The following is an 18211-nucleotide window of genomic DNA, read 5'->3' on the forward strand; positions in this document are numbered from 1 at the left end:
TTTTTGGTGAACTATCCCTTTAAAGTATTTACATAAAACTGTATGTACATTCAAATATAACAGAGTACTGTATACACAATAAGGCCTGTTCCAAATCACTAATGCACTACTCTGTGACATTTTGTGCAAATAGTGTGTTCACTCTGAAAATTCCAAAAATAAAAAAGTGCACTTTAAACACCCAGATGATGCACTTTACCGAAAAAAAAAAAAAAAAAAAAAAAAAAGTGTGGAATGTTGGACATTTTATTATTATTATTATTATTATTATTATTATTATTATTATTATTATTATTATTATTATTATATCCATTCCACATATTGAACAAAGAAAAAAAAAAAAAACTTTTCATCTATTGTTATTGATAGTAACTGTTAAAGGTCATTAATTTTTTTAATTTAATTTTATTTTTTAGATGAATGTTTCCAATCTGTATATTGTAGATAATGTATAGGCCAATGGGGTTTTCAGGGAAGTTGAACAATAATTAAGACTCAAAAGACTCTATGTTTAATATGAATAAGGGATGATTTATGAAATATCTGTACTGTATTTATAGTTAATGATGACACATTCACAAACTGAGTTTGTAGTAAACAGAACATGAACACGAGTAGAGCAGCTGATGATACTGAACTGCAGCACGTTAGAGCGATTATTATCGCAACAGAACTGGTTGCAACGGTTTTCGGATCATTATTACACTGAACCAAAAACCGTTTGTTTCGGACGCGTCCGATTCGAGGAGCTGATGATACTGCGCATGCGTGACTCAGCGTGAACCCTACTGACTCACTGAGCCGAACTGATTCTTTTGGTGATTGATTCTGAACTGATTCTGAGCTAATGTTATGAAGGGTAATCTGGCGAAATGTAAATTAATTTAATAACAAATACATGGCAATGTATTATGTATAGTAAGTGGATCATGGTTTCTGAAGTTGATGTCAGACGCTTCTTTGTGGAGTACCATTCTTTATTTGATATATTCTTGAAAATGCCATCCTATACTCTTACCTCTATGGTTCTGTTATTCAAAGAATCTTGAATCCGGGTGAACATCCTGCTCCTGCCAAGTATACCCATCTTATTTAACTTAATTAAAATCCCCTTTCAACAACATGTCAATTTTTTTTTTCAATAGTATAACCAAACCAGCTTCTTTGCTAACTTGAGGTTTCCTGATTTCATTTTCTAGACAAATAATTGGGTCCATTGTTTTGCGCCCATTACAAAATCCGCTTTGGTGAGGGGAGAACATTCCTCTTTTTTCAATTAGGGATTTGCCTTGACAATTAATTTTAAATCTAACTCCTTCACAAGTTCCTGAATGTTTTCTATCGTGTTGTTTCTTGAAGCTGCATAATCTGCGCGCCGGCTGTGGAGGCGTGGCTTTGGAGGGCGGTGTTGGAGGGAAGTTCAGTGATTGGTTTGAAATCTTACAGACTTTAAACCAATGAGCGACTCGCACGCTCTTGTAAATACAGCAGAGCGGGGTTCATGTTATCATTGTCTACATTTCTAACGTAGAAATATCGTACTCTTAACAATGAGCGGAAGAGGCAAAACCGGCGGAAAAGCGAGAGCCAAGGCCAAGACTCGCTCCTCCAGAGCAGGGCTGCAGTTCCCCGTCGGTCGTGTTCACAGACTTCTCCGTAAAGGAAACTACGCCGAGCGCGTCGGTGCCGGAGCTCCCGTCTATCTGGCGGCTGTGCTCGAGTATCTGACCGCTGAGATCCTGGAGTTGGCTGGAAACGCCGCGAGAGACAACAAGAAGACCCGCATCATTCCCCGTCACCTGCAGCTGGCGGTGCGCAATGACGAGGAGCTCAACAAACTCCTGGGTCGAGTGACCATCGCTCAGGGCGGTGTGCTCCCCAACATCCAGGCCGTGCTGCTGCCCAAGAAGACCGAGAAACCAGCCAAAGCCAAGTAGACCCATTCTACTCGGTTTCTCAAACAAAAAGGCTCTTTTAAGAGCCACCCATTTCATCTCCGAGAGAGCACTTTTCTAGTTGTACAATTTGCTCTTAAATGACAAATGTATGTAACCAAAAAATAAGTCACATTTATTACAACACTATGTGAACTTACAACAGCTTAAAAGTTTAGCTTTTAATAACCGTTATTCACAAACCGTAAAGCCACTCAATTTGATTTTATAATGGTATTATTTGTCTGAGGGCAAGCAAAAACAATTTTGCGCTTATTACAAATGTACACGCACACACAGAAAGATAGAAAATAATATGTAAACTGAGATCAGCAAGTCTGTGTTGCATATGCAAGTGTAGAAAGCAGTTGTGCCATATATTAAGTTATATATTGCTCTGATATTATGAAATGTTATGTGAGTGTTCGCATGTGAGGCCTGCTGGGTCTGAGTACAAGGAGATGTCACCATCACCTGCTTGTTGAGGAAAATTATTTGAGTAATGAGACAAAGTATTTATCAACCATGAGATATGGTGTTAGAGACATGGGAAACAATGGGCTAAAGAGTACAAAAGTAGAGATGTGTTTTTGTCACATACAAGGCGGAGCTCACTGCTATATTGTCTTACCTTCCTGCAATAATGCTACTTTATTTGACCGTGTTCTTTATTTAAGAAGGACATTTATATTACGATATATTTACTTGTGCCTTTTTCTTTATTTATTCCCTTTCTTTCTACTGTGTACTTATTTGACCAAAGCCTAAAATTTGGTATCCTCTTTAAGAATAATCGCTTTTGTAAACCTCTTTGAATAAAAGCGTGTATAAAATGACTAACTGTACATGTAGTGTAGAGTATTTGTTTGATCCGTAATAAATTAATAAACTGAACAAAGCATTTTGAGCGGGAAACAAACAGTTTCCCGTTTGAAAACGGGAGATGCGCACTCATTGGCTAGCAGTCCTGTACAGGCGCCACACATCAGCCAATCACAAGCTTCTGGACCATGACGCCATCCTAAAATGCTTTAAAAGCAGCTGTGTTGGATACACGGTTACACTCGTATTCTACTACAGTGATAAGACTACAGCGATGGCAAGAACCAAGCAGACCGCTCGTAAATCCACCGGTGGTAAAGCCCCGAGGAAGCAGCTCGCTACTAAAGCCGCCCGGAAGAGCGCCCCAGCCACCGGCGGCGTCAAGAAGCCCCACCGTTACAGGCCCGGTACCGTGGCTCTCCGAGAGATCCGCCGCTATCAGAAGTCCACCGAGCTGCTGATCCGCAAACTGCCTTTCCAGCGTCTGGTGCGAGAGATCGCTCAGGATTTCAAGACGGACCTGCGCTTCCAGAGCTCCGCTGTCATGGCCCTGCAGGAGTCCAGCGAGGCTTATCTGGTCGGTCTGTTCGAGGACACCAACCTGTGCGCCATCCACGCCAAGAGAGTCACCATCATGCCCAAAGACATCCAGCTGGCCCGCCGCATCCGCGGAGAGCGCGCTTAAACCCGCCGCTGACAAACACCCCAAAGGCTCTTTTAAGAGCCACCTACAACACTCTCATTGAGACCGTTTCCATTAGAACGATTGATGTAACACATGAGTAAATGTCTTAAAATTTGAAAAGAATAAGACAAATCTTCCTTGATTTAGATGTTATGTGTTTTAAACAGTTCTACAAAAATCACAAGGATGAAATCTAGAAAATGGAATGTGAATTTACTTTAAAATACATTCTGAACTGCTGTGGTTATGTTACCCTTAACTTGAATGTATATATATATATTATACTAAACATAAATACACATATTTGAAAAGTATCATAGATAGTAAGAACCTGAAGTTTATGAAATGGTGAAGCAGATGAAACATACAGGCACTGTTCATATAATTATAATATCATCAAAAAGTTAATTTTTTTCACTAATTCCATTCAAAAAGTGAAACTCGTATATTGTATTCATTCATTGCACACAGACTGATATATTTCAAATATTCATTTATTTTAATATCGATGATTATAACTTACATCTAAGAAAAATCTAAAATTCAGTATCTCAGAACGTTAGACAATTGTGAAAAGGTTCAATATTGAAGACACCTGGTGTCACACTCTAATCAGATAATTAACTCAAAACACCTGCAAAGCCTTTAAATTGTCTCTCAGTCTAGTTCTGTAGGCGACACAATCATGGGGAAGACTGCTGACCTGACAGTTCTCCAAAAGACGACCACTGACACCTTGCACAAGGAGGACAAGACACAAAAGGTCATTGCAGAAGAGGCTGGCTGTTCACAGAGCTCTGTGTCCTAGCACATTAATAGAGAGGAGAAGGGAAGGAAAAGGTGTGGTAGAAAAAAGTGTAGAAGGTAGTGGTGGGCGATACTGCAAAATTTGATCCGATACCAAATACATATAGGGTCAGTATCGCTGATACCAATACCAATACGATACTTTTTATTAAAAAAAAAAAAAAAGCTTTTGTGTAGGGGAGTGCAGCAGGTCTATGTCATTATTTCTGAGGTGAATCAATGATCAATTATTTAGGCAATATTTTTTATTAATGTATTGAAGTCCACAAAATTATTAGTTATTAGGCACTGTAGAATGAATTCTTTACAGCCTTAAAAAATATATATATATATATAAGAATAAAAAAAATGAAATAAAGTGCACACAATTATTACTGAAGAACAAACAAAGAACAAATATACCTATGCAATTACATTCCCTGAGCCCCCCTTCTGAATGTGCTTTCAGTTTCACTCCCTCAGTCCGATGCTCCTCGGCGTGTTGTGTCAGTGAGTCTCGTGAAGACACAACAATGACTCACAGCAGAGCAGCAGGAGGGGGAGGAGTAACAAAGTGGGCCAGGATGTGAAAGCAGCGTTTGCTCAGGATTGTAGAGGTAGAAGACACAAGCAAAGTATAATGAACGTAGATGAGAGATATTTGAATTAATATATCAATTCAATTACAATTGTATCGATCCGATACCAATACCAGTGTTACTATCGATATTTAGATCGATCCGCCCACACCTAGTACAAGCAATAGGGATAACCCCACCCTGGAGAGGATTGTGAAACAAAATCCATTCAAAAATGGGGGGGGGGATTCACAAAGAGTGGACTGCAGCTGGAGCCAGTGCTTCAAGAACCACTACACACAGACGTATGCAAGACAAGGTTTTCAGCTTCGCATTCCTTGTGTCAAGACACTCTTTAACAACAGACAGCGTCAGAAGCATCTAAAGACAAAAAGGACTGTACTGTGGCTGAGAGGTTCAAAGTTATGTTGTCTGATGAAAATAAATTTTGCATTTCCTTTGGAGATCAGGGTCCCAGAAACTGGAGGAAGAGAGGAGACGCACACAATCCACGTTGCTTGAGGTCCAGTGTAAAGTTTCCACAGTCAGTGATGGTTTGGGGTGCCATGTCATCTGCTGGTGTTGGTCCACTGTGTTTTCTGAGGACAAAGGTCAACACAGCCATATACCAGGAAGTTTTAGAGCACTTCATTTCATTTTCCTACAGGACTTGGCACCTACACACAGTGCCAAAGCTACCAGTACCTGGTTTAAGGTCCATGCTATCCCTGTTCTTAATTGGCCAGCAAACCCGCCTGACCTTAACCCCATAGAAAATCTATGGGTTATTGTGAAGAGGAAGATGTGGTATACCAGACCCAAAAATGCAGAAGACCTGAAGGCCACTATCAGAGCAACCTGGGCTCTCATAACACCTGAGCAGTGCCACAGACTGATCGACTCCATGCCACGCCGCATTGCTGCAGTCATTCAGGCAAAAGGAGTCTCTACTACCTATTGAGTTCTTTTATATGCTACACAGTGCTATTTTAAGGCCATTGACCTTCAGGACTTGAGTGTAAATGCCCACTATTATTATGGCCTGTCATCTGTCTAAGATCTTTGTATAATAAATTATGATTATGATCCCTTTGATCATGCTTGTGATACTCTTTAAAAATCTATAGAATTCTTCCAAAAAAGATGTAGTCCGTGCAATTAATGGTGAAGGAGAGAGGGCTCTGAGAGGATTGGAGTTAGAGTTCAGTCTGGCATTATTACTTAGAGATTTACTTATGTTACCGCTTCAGATTTCCTGGCTCTGGAGATTGTTTTACTCTTGGTTATTGGCTCATTTTGGTGCAGGTAGGACTAATTTAGTGACTTCTTTATTAATTGGAGACACACTCTTGACTGTTTCACTGAATCAGTTTCATGGAAATAAATGACTGGTGAATCTATTCGTTTTTCACGAACATCACATCATGATATAATAGAAACAATATGTAATAATTAAACATAAAATAGCAAAAAGTAAGATGTTATGCTTTGAAATGTAATAAAGTAAAAGTTGCACAGTACTATGGAAAGGTACATATACCTGAAAATGGACTGAAGTACAGTAACAAAGTAAAAATACTGGTAACTGTTTATTTTAAGGTGTAGTTGTTACATGTACTTAATATAGTAATAATAGTTAATTATGCATAATTATAAATCTACTCATAAACCAAATGTAAAACTGAAACCATTAAAAAAAAAAAAAATGTTTTGCTGTTACCAGAAATGTGTAATGAAGGAATATACAAGTTTCCCTTTTTGAATGTAATTAGTGAAATCAACTTTTTGATGATAATCTAATTATATGACCAGCACCTGTATATTTGATCGGGATGCAATCCTAAAAAAGAAAATGTTTTTTTTTTTTTTTTTTTTTTTGAAGAGTAGCAGCTATATTACAATTTGAAAAACACTGATAAATTAAACTATAGTAAAGTGTAAGAAGACACTAGTAACAAGATGCCTAACTCTCCCCATTCTGTAGATTTATGTATTTTGCTGCTGACGTAATCGACTTGTTCCCTCCAACTCAGTCTCATCAACAAAACCTCCCAAGAATTAAGTGGTTGAAATCTGAGTCACCTCAGTAGACTCAATAGTAACTTTTGATAAATCCTAGGGGAATAATTGTATACCATTAAAAATAACAAATAAATAAAATTTAACCTAATTTGTTTAATTTACACCAGTTAGCATAAACAATTACACCAACATGTGCATTCTTAATCAAATTAAAAGTGAGAGAGAACGATGTTTGTGTTGTAAGCAAACATTACTGGAGTAAAAATAATTTATAAATTCAACAAGTCATTTACATAAATACGAAATAGCAATGGTCCAAGTATGTAGCCCTGAGCAACCCCACAGCTTAGACTTGCTTTGCTGTAGTAACAACTTGTTACTAAAATGCAATTCTTCAACCTTTTATATGTAGAATTGAGAAAACCTTATTTGTACAACTTTCCAATAAAATGTAATGATTGACTGTATCAAAAGCTTTTGGCAGGTCTAAAAAATGCAAGTAAATTATTGATTCTTGAAGTTCAAGAGTAACCTTGTCAATCAAGTGAAGCAAAGCCATATAAGTACTTGTTTATTTTTGTTTATATGGTTTGGTCGACAAGACCTGTTTGGCCCAAAGGTCTCCTGAAGCCGAAACCTCAAAAAATATATATATTTTTTTTTACATGATTCAGATAATCTTATAAATGCTTTAAAACATGTATTTTAGTATGAAACACAGGGCAGACATCGTTAGTTCAGGGTTTGGATTAAACCTCATTGTTTCCTGCTCTAACCAGCGAAGAGGGGAGCGTCATGTGACGCGCGCTGGTTTCAGTCAGGTCCTGTAAGCAGATGTAAAGTACCTCCCTGCAGCACTCGTCTCTTATTCGTTTTCGTCGTTCGACTGAAACAAGAAAATTCATCATCATGTCTGGAAGAGGCAAAGGCGGTAAAGGACTCGGAAAAGGAGGCGCTAAGCGTCACCGTAAAGTGCTTCGCGATAACATCCAGGGAATCACCAAACCCGCCATTCGTCGTCTAGCTCGCCGCGGCGGAGTCAAGCGCATCTCCGGGCTGATCTACGAGGAGACCCGCGGTGTGCTGAAGGTGTTCCTGGAGAACGTGATCCGCGACGCCGTCACCTACACCGAGCACGCCAAGAGAAAGACCGTCACCGCCATGGACGTTGTGTACGCGCTCAAACGACAGGGACGCACCTTGTACGGCTTCGGAGGATAAAAGACGAAAACCACAAACCCAACGGCTCTTTTAAGAGCCACCCACACTCTCGGCTAAAGAGATGAAGTTCAAGTAATGTTTTAGTTTGTCTAAAATAATAATAATAATAATTTGAAAAAAAAAGCATTAATGAACATGACAGTTCTGTAACTAACCCCCTTATTTTGGTGTTCTCGTTAAAAGTGCAAAGTAAAAAATACGGTTTTGAGTTAACTAGTTAATAAAATGTAGAGCAAGTTTTATGGCGGTATTCTGAGATGATGGGCATTTAGATTATTTTAAACGCAAACTCTTACTCCTAAAATCAGAGCTCGTATAATTATGTTATTGAAAACGTTTCCGTTTGTTTGGCTTTTTTTTTTTTTTTTTTTTTTTGAATAGTTGCTTCCGAGTCGAAAGAAAACATTTAAGTGCAAAGGTAGTCAAACCCAAAAGTGAAATTGGCGGAACAGAGGAACATAAAGTGTCCTATCTTAAATGTTTAATTTTCTCGATGGATTCTATGTTTTATGAATTAAAGTTTGATATGGATCCTGTGTAATATTTGAGACTCATTACACTGTACAGAATAAAATAAAAAAGGGCGAATTGAAACAAAGGAAATTGAGTCGCTGAGGTGGTGTCTGACACATGGGGCGCTGGGCGGATTTATAATCTAGCCGCATGTGATTGGCTCAGGTTCCAGCCGTTATTCTTCGAGTTGTCCAATTAAACACGAGTTTTTGGGATTTGACCAATGAAAATACGCCCTCAGAAACGTCCCCGTCTCTCTAGTATTTAGCATAGACCATTCAATAAATGCCTCAGTCCCGCTCTCTCTCATCATTGTCTCGTGAGGTTTTGATCTCCAGCAGCATCATGCCTGAACCAGCGAAGTCCGCGCCGAAGAAAGGCTCCAAGAAGGCCGTCACTAAGAGCGCCGCGAAAGGAGGAAAGAAGCGCAGAAAGTCCAGGAAGGAGAGCTACGCCATCTACGTGTACAAAGTGCTGAAGCAGGTTCATCCCGACACCGGGATCTCTTCGAAGGCGATGGGCATCATGAACTCTTTCGTCAACGACATCTTCGAGCGCATCGCCGGTGAGTCGTCTCGTCTCGCTCACTACAACAAGCGCTCTACCATCACTTCCCGAGAGATCCAGACCGCCGTGCGTCTGCTGCTGCCCGGGGAGCTGGCCAAACACGCCGTGTCCGAGGGCACCAAGGCCGTCACCAAGTACACCAGCTCCAAGTAGAGCTCCGCTGCAGCTCCACACACAAAGGCTCTTTTAAGAGCCACACAACTTTTCGGTCTAAGAGCTTTTGGGAGTTGTGTGGAAAACTCACGGTGTGAATGGTTTAATAAGGTCCCTGGATCTTTGTGTTTTCAATCTGCAAGTATAGTGCGATAACACACAGCTCGAATATAATTGTTTTCTTACTCAAAGCGACATTAGGGTAAAATGTTTACGTATATTTTTAAGTTAACACAAACAAAACAATAAACTTTTACATCAAATACAGTTCAATCAGTTTACACCTCAAACTTCTCATTCATTGAATGCACTGTATGTGTTTTAGGCACATAACTAATGTTTTATTATTATTATTATTATTGTTGGCTAACATAACCTATGCTTCAGGGACCTTATTCATATAACATCTAAGTCAAATGTAGCTCTTGACTGGTTGAGTTAGAAGGTGAGTAACACTAAACAACAGAAAATCAGTATTTCTCCCCAGCTGGAAATGTCATTGGCTGTTAAAGTCTTGTGTTTCTTATAATACATTGACATGTTGCTAACACTTATTCATAATGCTCTCAGTTATGTTGATGCACACTGTATGCATTAGTGAGTGTGGTGGTGCTTATGGGGTAATGGTCACTCATGCCTTATATGAACTGTTTCAAATGCAAGACGTTGATTGCATGAGATTAAGTTTGAATATCGCAGCCTGTGCCTTTTTGTAGTGTGTACATCTACTATTCATCATCAAATTGTGTTAACTGACTAAATTCAGTATATATACGTCTGCCATATGTTGCCACCCCTCAAAAATTCCTGCCCCCTTATTGCCACCCCATCAATATTTAAGGACACCTCAGTCGTGGTATTGCTGGCCCAAGACTCGAACCCACAAACCCTAAGGTTAAGAGTCAAACTCACCAAAATGCAGTTCAGTTCTATTAAGATCTAAAAACCAACACTATCTGTTAGAACCTGCTCTCTCTCTCTCTCTATATATATATATACATATCTTAGTCCATGTATTTGTCTCCCTCCATTTGTTACCAGTGTTTTTCTGCCAGCACAGTTAGCTGTGATGTCTCCAGATTAGTCTGTGAGGAGAGTTGTTCAGTGCCATGTGAATAACAATCAATCAGGAATCTGCTTTAGATGCCGTCATGATGAAAGTTCAACCCAACGCTGAAGCATTTTGGAGCACATTCACAGCTTCTTTTGGTCAGTTGTGTGGATATATGCACTTTTGATCCAGGTGCTTTTGTAAAGTAAAGATGACAGATGTCAGTCTTTCATGAGCAAGTGAAATCATTGATTTAGCTCCTGCTGGCTGAAATCACAAAAAAAAATAAAAAATAAAATAAAAACTAGTCAAAAATTGCTCATTTTTGACATTTGTGATTATACATTATTGTGGTTATTAATGTATTTTGTTAGGAAATAGGGTTACAATGATGATTGATTGTAATAAAAAATAAGTAATTATATATATATATATATATATATATATATATATATATATATATATATATATATATATATATATATATATTGTTTGTTTATTTTTATTGTTTTGTAATAGTGGTTCATGAGTACCTGTTGTCTATTGAGCAGTAAATTGGATTTTACCCAAGATCTAACTGTGATAATGTTGTATAATCAACAATCATGAAAGGCAATAATTTACTTTGTACAAAAACGTCAACACTGTTGAACCAGAGCCTGAACCAGACTGAATGACCAAAATCAACATTTATGTTGCCTTCTTCACCATTTCCTAAAGATATTGGCCCAGTCGGGGGTTGATCTGAAAACCATATATTTGCCCCATTATTGGGGATTCTTACATTATTATATATGTATATTAAGTTAAATATTACATTTACATTACATTTACATTTATTCATTTATCAGACGCTTTATCCAAAGTGAATTACAGATGAGGACAGTGGAAGCAATCAAAAACAACAAAAAGAGCAATGATATATAAGTGCTATAACAAGTCTCAGTTAGGTTAACACAGTACACGTAGCATGGGATTTTAAATAATTTAAGAAAACAGATAGGATACAAAAAAGAATAGAGCAAGCTAGTGTTAGAGATCTTTTCACACACACACACAAACACATACTTTTGCTGCCGCGTTCTGGATTAATTGTAAAGGTTTGATAGAACTGGCTGGAAGACCTGCCAAGAGGGCATTACAATAGTCCAGCCCGGACAGAACAAGAGCTTGAACAAGAAGTTGTGCAGCATGTTCCCAAAGAAAGGGCTTGATCTTCTTGATGTTGAATAAAGCAAATCTGCAGGATCGGACAGTTTTAGCAATGTGGTCTGAGAAAGTCAGCTGATCATCAATCATAACTCCAAGACTTCTAGCTGTTTTTGAAGGAGTTATGGTTGATGTGCCTAACTTGATGGTGAAATTGTGATGAAACGATGGGTTTGCTGGAATCACAAGCAGTTCTGTCTTGGCAAGGTTGAGTTGAAGGTGATGATCCATCAACCAGGAAGAAATGTCAGTTAGACAAGCTGAGATGCGAATAGCTACCGTCAGATCATCAGGATGGAATGAGAGGTAGAGTTGAGTGTCATCAGCATAGCAGTGATATGAAAAGCCATGTTTCTGAATGACAGAACCTAATGATGCCATGTAGACAGAGAAGATTAGTGGACCAAGAACCGAGCCCTGAGGCACCCCAGTAGTTAGATGTTGAGACTTGGACACCTCACCTCTCCAAGATTTGGATTCTGGTCTTGCCAGTCTTAGAGCTTCAACAACTGAGAGCAAGGCCGTCTTATATTACATAGTCTAACATCACATTCAGAGCTCAAAATACATTGTTCATAATATTCTTGATTTTAGTTTTCTCTCATTGACAAAATGTGGTCTTACATGGGTCATAAAGTCAAAATGCCAGCTTAAGCTCTTGAATGAGTTCAAATCTATCAAGATATGACCTTCATTCATTCATTCTTCCATTCATTTATAGGTGTAGATGTATTTAGATCAAACATGCTTTAAGATGTAAATTCAGGCAGTCAAATACTCCAAATGATCATAATGTCATGATCCTGGTTCCCTTTCCCCTTTTTCCCCTCCCCTCTCTGACGCTTTTTCTTCTCTTCTCCTACTTTGCACTAATCTTTCTTCTCTCGTTAATCTCCTTCAGCTGCTCCTCATTGCGCTACTCTTTGCGCTTGGCTTCCCGCACCTGTTTCCTCTTCTCCTCTGATTAACACTCCTACTCAGTACCGATCCTGACCTCCCTGGGACCCTAAGCAAAATTCTGCTAAGGGGCCCTCTAACTGACCCGTGACGCCGTGAGCTATGTAAACCATTTGCCATTGCCACACAGTCACACCTGACACTTCAGTGATCCCAATATAATCCTCCCTCCTTTAAACAAAACAGTCGACAATATAGAACAACAATATAGAACAGAATGAGGTTCAAATAAACAATATTTATTGAATAGAGTATTTCCTATAGAATATTAAGATAACAAATGAATATTATTAAGTAAGTGAATATTAACGTAAACATAAATAAGAAGAAAATAATAAATTATAACTATTTTATAATTTTGGGATTAACTTAGGTTCTCTCTACAGCCTGGGCATTTTCGGCATCAGTATGGGCAACACCAGTCTATTTGGACTGTCTAGAAGAAACTGAGAAGAATATCACATAGTTAGTTAAACAGTCATTTACTTTATTATTATTTATTTGATATCAAGAATGAACTTTTGTACAAGTTAACATGTAATTCCTGATATCAAAAATAGACATTGGTAGATAAAAATGTAACTAAGTATTACTATTAGCTATTAGTATTAATATTATTAGTATTAGCTATTATTGACTAACTATTAGTAAAAATAATCAAGAATTCACATTGCAAATAGTAAAAAAATGTAATGCTTGATATCAAAAATGCATAAACTGTGAATGAATAAAAGCTTAAATGGCTTGCCATAGCATGTTAAAGGTTTTTTTTTTTTTTTTTTTTTTTATATATATATATATATATATATATATATATATATATATATATATATATATATATATATATATATATATATATATGGTGAAGCAATTCTTGATTTATGGTTATTATTAACTGAGGGATGTGCATCCACACATTGACCAGTATGTCCAGCTAATCAACATTTTAAATTCAATATAGCCTATAAATCAAGTCAATCACTGTCAAATTATCAATACATTGCTTTCCATTTTGCATAATTAGTGCAGTGCAGTTGTAGGCCTATAGAGTTTTTTTAACTACACATCGACTGAGACTAGATAATCAGTGTCTTGTTTTAAAAGTATGTAGGCTATGTATAATGTGCACTTTTGATGAGGAGTGCCATCATTCACGCCCATATATTGTACAGTCTGTCTGGTCTCCACATATATTTCTGCTTGAAAAATGCGCATTTCTATTCGTGCATGCGCATATGAACGCATGATAACACACGCGACGCGGTTATATTTTCCGAGCTGCAGTAAACAAACACCGTTGCACTTTGTCGTTTAGCGAAAACAAACGTAATAAATTATTATATTTTACTCTCACTTTTGTCAGGCACAAAGTGATGCAAGAGATGCACTGCCTGCCTGCCCAGCTAGGTTAGCAAGACCGAAAAAAACACAACAGAAATGCACATAAACTTTACTTTGCTGACCTCAAACTTAGAGAGGAGAGAAGACAAGTTTACCTGATTGTTGTTCCCGCAGTTCACTTTTATGGTTTTTTTTTTTTTTTTTTTTTTTTTTCTCTTTTCGTGACCAGAAGGATAGTTTCGCCTCATTTTGTCATGGATGTTGTAAACATTAATTGACGGTGACGTGACGCGCTATGACACGAGGAGGAGGCGGGGCCTTGAGTAATTTGCGGGGCCCTACGCAGCTTGCGTAGTGAGCGTATAGGGCTGATCGGCTCTGAGTACAATTACTACTCGGGATCTGTTTTTATACCCAGCGCTGACCGGAGCTCCCACCAATAATCTATTGCTGCTCCGATCTTGACTCTTGACTTTGCCCGACGCCGGTTGCTCTCTCTTTTTGCCACACTAGATACGTACGAAAGCCTGTCCTAGGAACCAGAGTTTGTCTGAGTAGAGTTTATCTCTACATCTGTATTAGCATCAGATGTATTATTATTCTGCGTCAGACTTGTGTTTACATTAATATCGCACCATTGCACAACTATGTCATGTTTATTTGCATAGATTAGGCTGCTGTTAATGTTAATGATGCAGACTTGAGTGTCTAATCAGTGTTTATTTGCATATGTTTGATTTTCATGTTAGTGTGTAAATGATTATCAGAATATAATTATATTTCTTTATTATTCTTTTAGACCATTAATACAGATGTCAGTGCCAAAGAATGACTAGTGCAGATGACAACCCAAAGACTGTTAAATAAAAAGCATCTTTGTGAAGAATCTCTTCTCCAACCCTGATTCTCTTACCGGAATCCTGTCCATATTTGGCCGCCTCAGCCAGTGTAATATAGAGTTGTAACGTGCCTCCGTTACAAGATACGTGTTTTTTTTTTTATTACGAGAAGTGTCCGTGGGTGTCTGAATTGTGCTGCTGGAGGCTGGTTGCTTCTAGTCCATCTGAAAACACTATTGCCGCTGCTTACTATAATGGCTGGCGTGCTGTACGGTTGTAAGCCCAAGTAGACGAGAACGCACATGACGTCACATTTTGTGAATTTTCGCGCCAATTCGGGCCCGACTCCTCCACACACAATTGAGCCTACAGGTTGATAGAGCAACCGTGGTGGACAGTCGAGGTGTCATTATTTTTTTTTACATTATGGTTGGCTAATACGTGTACAAATGAAAACTCTATCTTAAAGATGTTTTTAAGTAAAAACCTCCACGTAGCTCTTTTAAGCTTAGATTCACAATGGTCTTTTATCATCGAATAGCTTTTGAGGCCTCATCAAAAAAAAATCATTGGACTGTATAACCCTTTTCAGTTCTGGACTTTGTGACACATTAAATCCACTTTTCAGCAGGTGGTAAGCTATAAAAGCTTAATAATTATGTCATAGTTCTCCTTAAAAAAACAGAGTAAGAAATGAACATCAACAATTTCTTCTTGAACTGACAACGGTAGGTGATTTTTCTCTCTACATTTCAGAATGAACTTGAAAAGGTTTTCTTTGAAATTATTTAACAGCTCATCGATACATGGAGGATTTTCAGTGACCGTGTGTGTCCTAGGCTGATCAAAACCTTCATCGACTTCCTCAGCATTTCCATCATCATCGTCAGGACGTAAAACACGTTCTGTGAGTTGCGAAACACCTGGATGTGGTCCACTTCCAGAATGTTTGGAGCTCTTCTTGCAAAGGTCATTTTCCAGTCTCAGTCGGTCAACTGAATAGTTGTATACAGGCTGTCAAGATCAGTCTATTCAAAGCCACATGTGAGGCTGTTGTGATGTTGTTCATTGATAGGGTTGTTAAAATAGCAATATTTAGCATTGTGTTATTGGGTAAATACACTAGATTACTAAGCACATGTATGATCTACATTCTTTACACAATAAATAGTATATTAGATTTTGTTTTGGGTGTTCATGCTTTAGTCATTGTGCACCAATATTGTGTTTATGTACTCAGACTTACTCCTTTTCCTTTCACACAAGACCAGATATGAATTTCTGTTAAAACTAGTTTGACTGCATTTAAGCAAGAATTGGTGAATCTAGAGTAATTTAACAATGGTGGAAGACAAAAAGCAATAGGAACATCCAATCAAGTCTTCAGCATAGCAACAAGGATGAGGTGATCAGCCTCATTACCACTTTACATATCACTTAAAAGTAATTAAATATTTAAATGTGTGAAGTATTCCTTTAAGTGGAGATGTGTGGTGTTAAAAATTAGATTTTTCTATATTGTGTGTGATTGTGTGCGACTGAGACGGTGCTAATACATCAGTGGGTCACGAATAACGTAGACTTGAGACCAAAAGCTAAGATCCCGTGTCTTTCTAACCAGCTAACTAACTGACCAAAGATGAGACTGATAACCCTGATGCAAGAGACTCACCTGAGCTTTCACAGGATGCCATGTGCTCTGTAATATTATTCATATTTTATTGCTGATTCTACATGCAATGTTTGTCCCGATGATCAATGAAAATTCAGTTGTGGCTCTCTCCACGTTCACTTAGATAGTGGCCTGGTTGTTAGTCAGAAAAAAACTCTATGGAAAAAACTAACTGACCCTTCACAGTCCAAAGTTCTGAATAAAACTGCAATTATAATATTAATATTAAAGCATGGCCTGACCAGCCAAGAAAAAAAAAATGTTAACATTCCACGTTTCATCCACTTCATAATCCACAAGCAGAGGACATACAACTGCGAACTGGAGTTATTTTAAACTGAGATTCAAGTAGCCAATCAGGGCTGGCTCTACATATTTGACAAATCTTTCCACCAATCAAAAGTAGTGAGCTGTCAGTCCCCGTTCCCAGTAAATGGAGGATAATGTACTCAGGCTATGCAAGCACACTTATTTCTGATTAAATGCACTATAACAGTGAGAATCAGCCATTTGTGTGTTTATGTGTGTTGTTTTTCATTTACATAATCAAAAGAATATCATAATTTAATCAGCTGGATAATTTTATTATAATTATTTAATATCAGCAAACTTACAATACTTTCATTTCCTTTATTTCAAGGCCACTCAAATATAGTGGTAGGTTATTTATCTACCATAATGTTTTAATGCTTTTAATGCTTGGGAACATTAACAATGTACCTTGAGGTCCAATAATAACCCTATGGGGTACGTTAGTTTAGATTGTACCTAGTTTAGGGGGACAGAAATGGACTCCAACTGTACCCCTATTACTGACAGTGTAGGCAGCGTTTCGATTCACGATTCATAGGTTTTTGATTCATGAATGATGTTTACACATTTATAACAATTCAATTTGATTCGATTTGATTATAACGATTGAATTCTGAACTCTATAAATGAATTCACAGGATTATTAAAATGAATCCCCTAAATTATTTAAATGATTACTCAGGGGCAAATTACACAGCGGCCTTTGATCAGAGAACCATAAAAACCTTTTGTCTATTGTTAGATGCTCCTTTAATGATGCTATGACGTGACATGCCATACTAAAACTGTATGTAAGCCAATTTTCGAAAAAAAAGAGAGCTTTATTAGATTATGTATAAGCTAACAGGGGCATAGCCATCATTTCAGTGACAAAAATGTCAAATTCAATAATTGTATGTATATAGACGGTTTCAACGGCATCAACATAAACAAACGTTAATGCGCGTGAGCACTTTTGTGGACCTAACTTAACTTCCGGTAGACTCCAAATAGAATCAATAACAACAGTCAAGTCCCTCTAGAGTAGATATTTTTTGATAACAAACAAAATATGTTTGCTGCGTGGATCAGGCGGACTTAATGAAAATGCAATTCATTATTTGCCAGCAGGAGATGTTTCAAAGCATAGACATAAAGCGCGAGAAATAGAGGTTTCCCCAGTAACAGCTGTAAACAAAGCAGAGCTACGCTCACACGCTGCTATCAGGCATATAACAGCAAGCCCTCCTTCAGAAATACAGCGATATAAAAACAACTGTGCCTCGTTTTGATATTTAAACATAAATGTAAGGAATTATTATTATTATTAAACGTGCAGTACGTTACGTAATGTTACTTTACTCGTGTTTATTTAACGAAGCCTTTTTGAAAATCGATCAGTTTTAAAATTGTGGCGATCTCTCCAAAAATAAATAAATGTATGGGAAACACATCCCGCAGCACAACCACCTGAGCCCAACTTCAGTTTACTCATCACCTTGCCTTTAACAGCCAGACCGATATAACACAGACCGGAAGTTAACTTAGGTCCAGGCACGTGCGCCCGATG

At 37.9% G+C, this 18211-nt stretch overlaps 4 protein-coding genes across 4 annotated transcripts; all 4 read left to right on the forward strand.

Moving 5' to 3' along the window:
* The first annotated feature begins 1505 nt into the window (after window positions 1-1505).
* On the forward strand, window positions 1506-1956 carry LOC113051888 (histone H2A-like). The gene has a single exon (XM_026216054.1). It carries the CDS (start codon window positions 1551-1553, stop codon window positions 1935-1937), a length of 387 nt encoding a protein of 128 aa, XP_026071839.1. The 5' UTR covers window positions 1506-1550; the 3' UTR covers window positions 1938-1956.
* Window positions 1957-3011: 1055 nt separating this feature from the next.
* LOC113051885 (histone H3-like) lies at window positions 3012-3484 on the forward strand. Its single transcript, XM_026216051.1, has one exon. The coding sequence runs from the start codon at window positions 3031-3033 to the stop codon at window positions 3439-3441; it is 411 nt and encodes a 136-aa protein (XP_026071836.1). The 5' UTR covers window positions 3012-3030; the 3' UTR covers window positions 3442-3484.
* A 2843-nt stretch (window positions 3485-6327) lies between these two features.
* LOC113052403 (histone H4-like) lies at window positions 6328-8540 on the forward strand. The gene is made up of 2 exons (XM_026216849.1): window positions 6328-6335; window positions 7670-8540. The coding sequence occupies exons 1-2, from the start codon at window positions 6328-6330 to the stop codon at window positions 8046-8048; spliced, it is 387 nt and encodes a 128-aa protein (XP_026072634.1). The 3' UTR covers window positions 8049-8540.
* A 139-nt stretch (window positions 8541-8679) lies between these two features.
* Window positions 8680-9788, forward strand: LOC113051884 (histone H2B). Its single transcript, XM_026216050.1, has one exon. It carries the CDS (start codon window positions 8847-8849, stop codon window positions 9279-9281), a length of 435 nt encoding a protein of 144 aa, XP_026071835.1. The 5' UTR covers window positions 8680-8846; the 3' UTR covers window positions 9282-9788.
* Window positions 9789-18211: the final 8423 nt, after the last annotated feature.

The sequence above is a fragment of the Carassius auratus genome, chromosome 32 (genome assembly GCF_003368295.1).
Source record: "Carassius auratus strain Wakin chromosome 32, ASM336829v1, whole genome shotgun sequence".
Classification (NCBI taxonomy): Eukaryota; Metazoa; Chordata; class Actinopteri; order Cypriniformes; family Cyprinidae; genus Carassius; species Carassius auratus.

Excerpts from the sequence above, each read along its gene's own strand:
- LOC113051888 (XM_026216054.1), top strand. The coding sequence starts at position 1,551 with ATGAGCGGAAGAGGCAAAACCGGCGGAAAAGCGAGAGCCAAGGCCAAG.
- LOC113051885 (XM_026216051.1), top strand. The coding sequence starts at position 3,031 with ATGGCAAGAACCAAGCAGACCGCTCGTAAATCCACCGGTGGTAAAGCC.
- LOC113051884 (XM_026216050.1), top strand. The coding sequence starts at position 8,847 with ATGCCTCAGTCCCGCTCTCTCTCATCATTGTCTCGTGAGGTTTTGATC.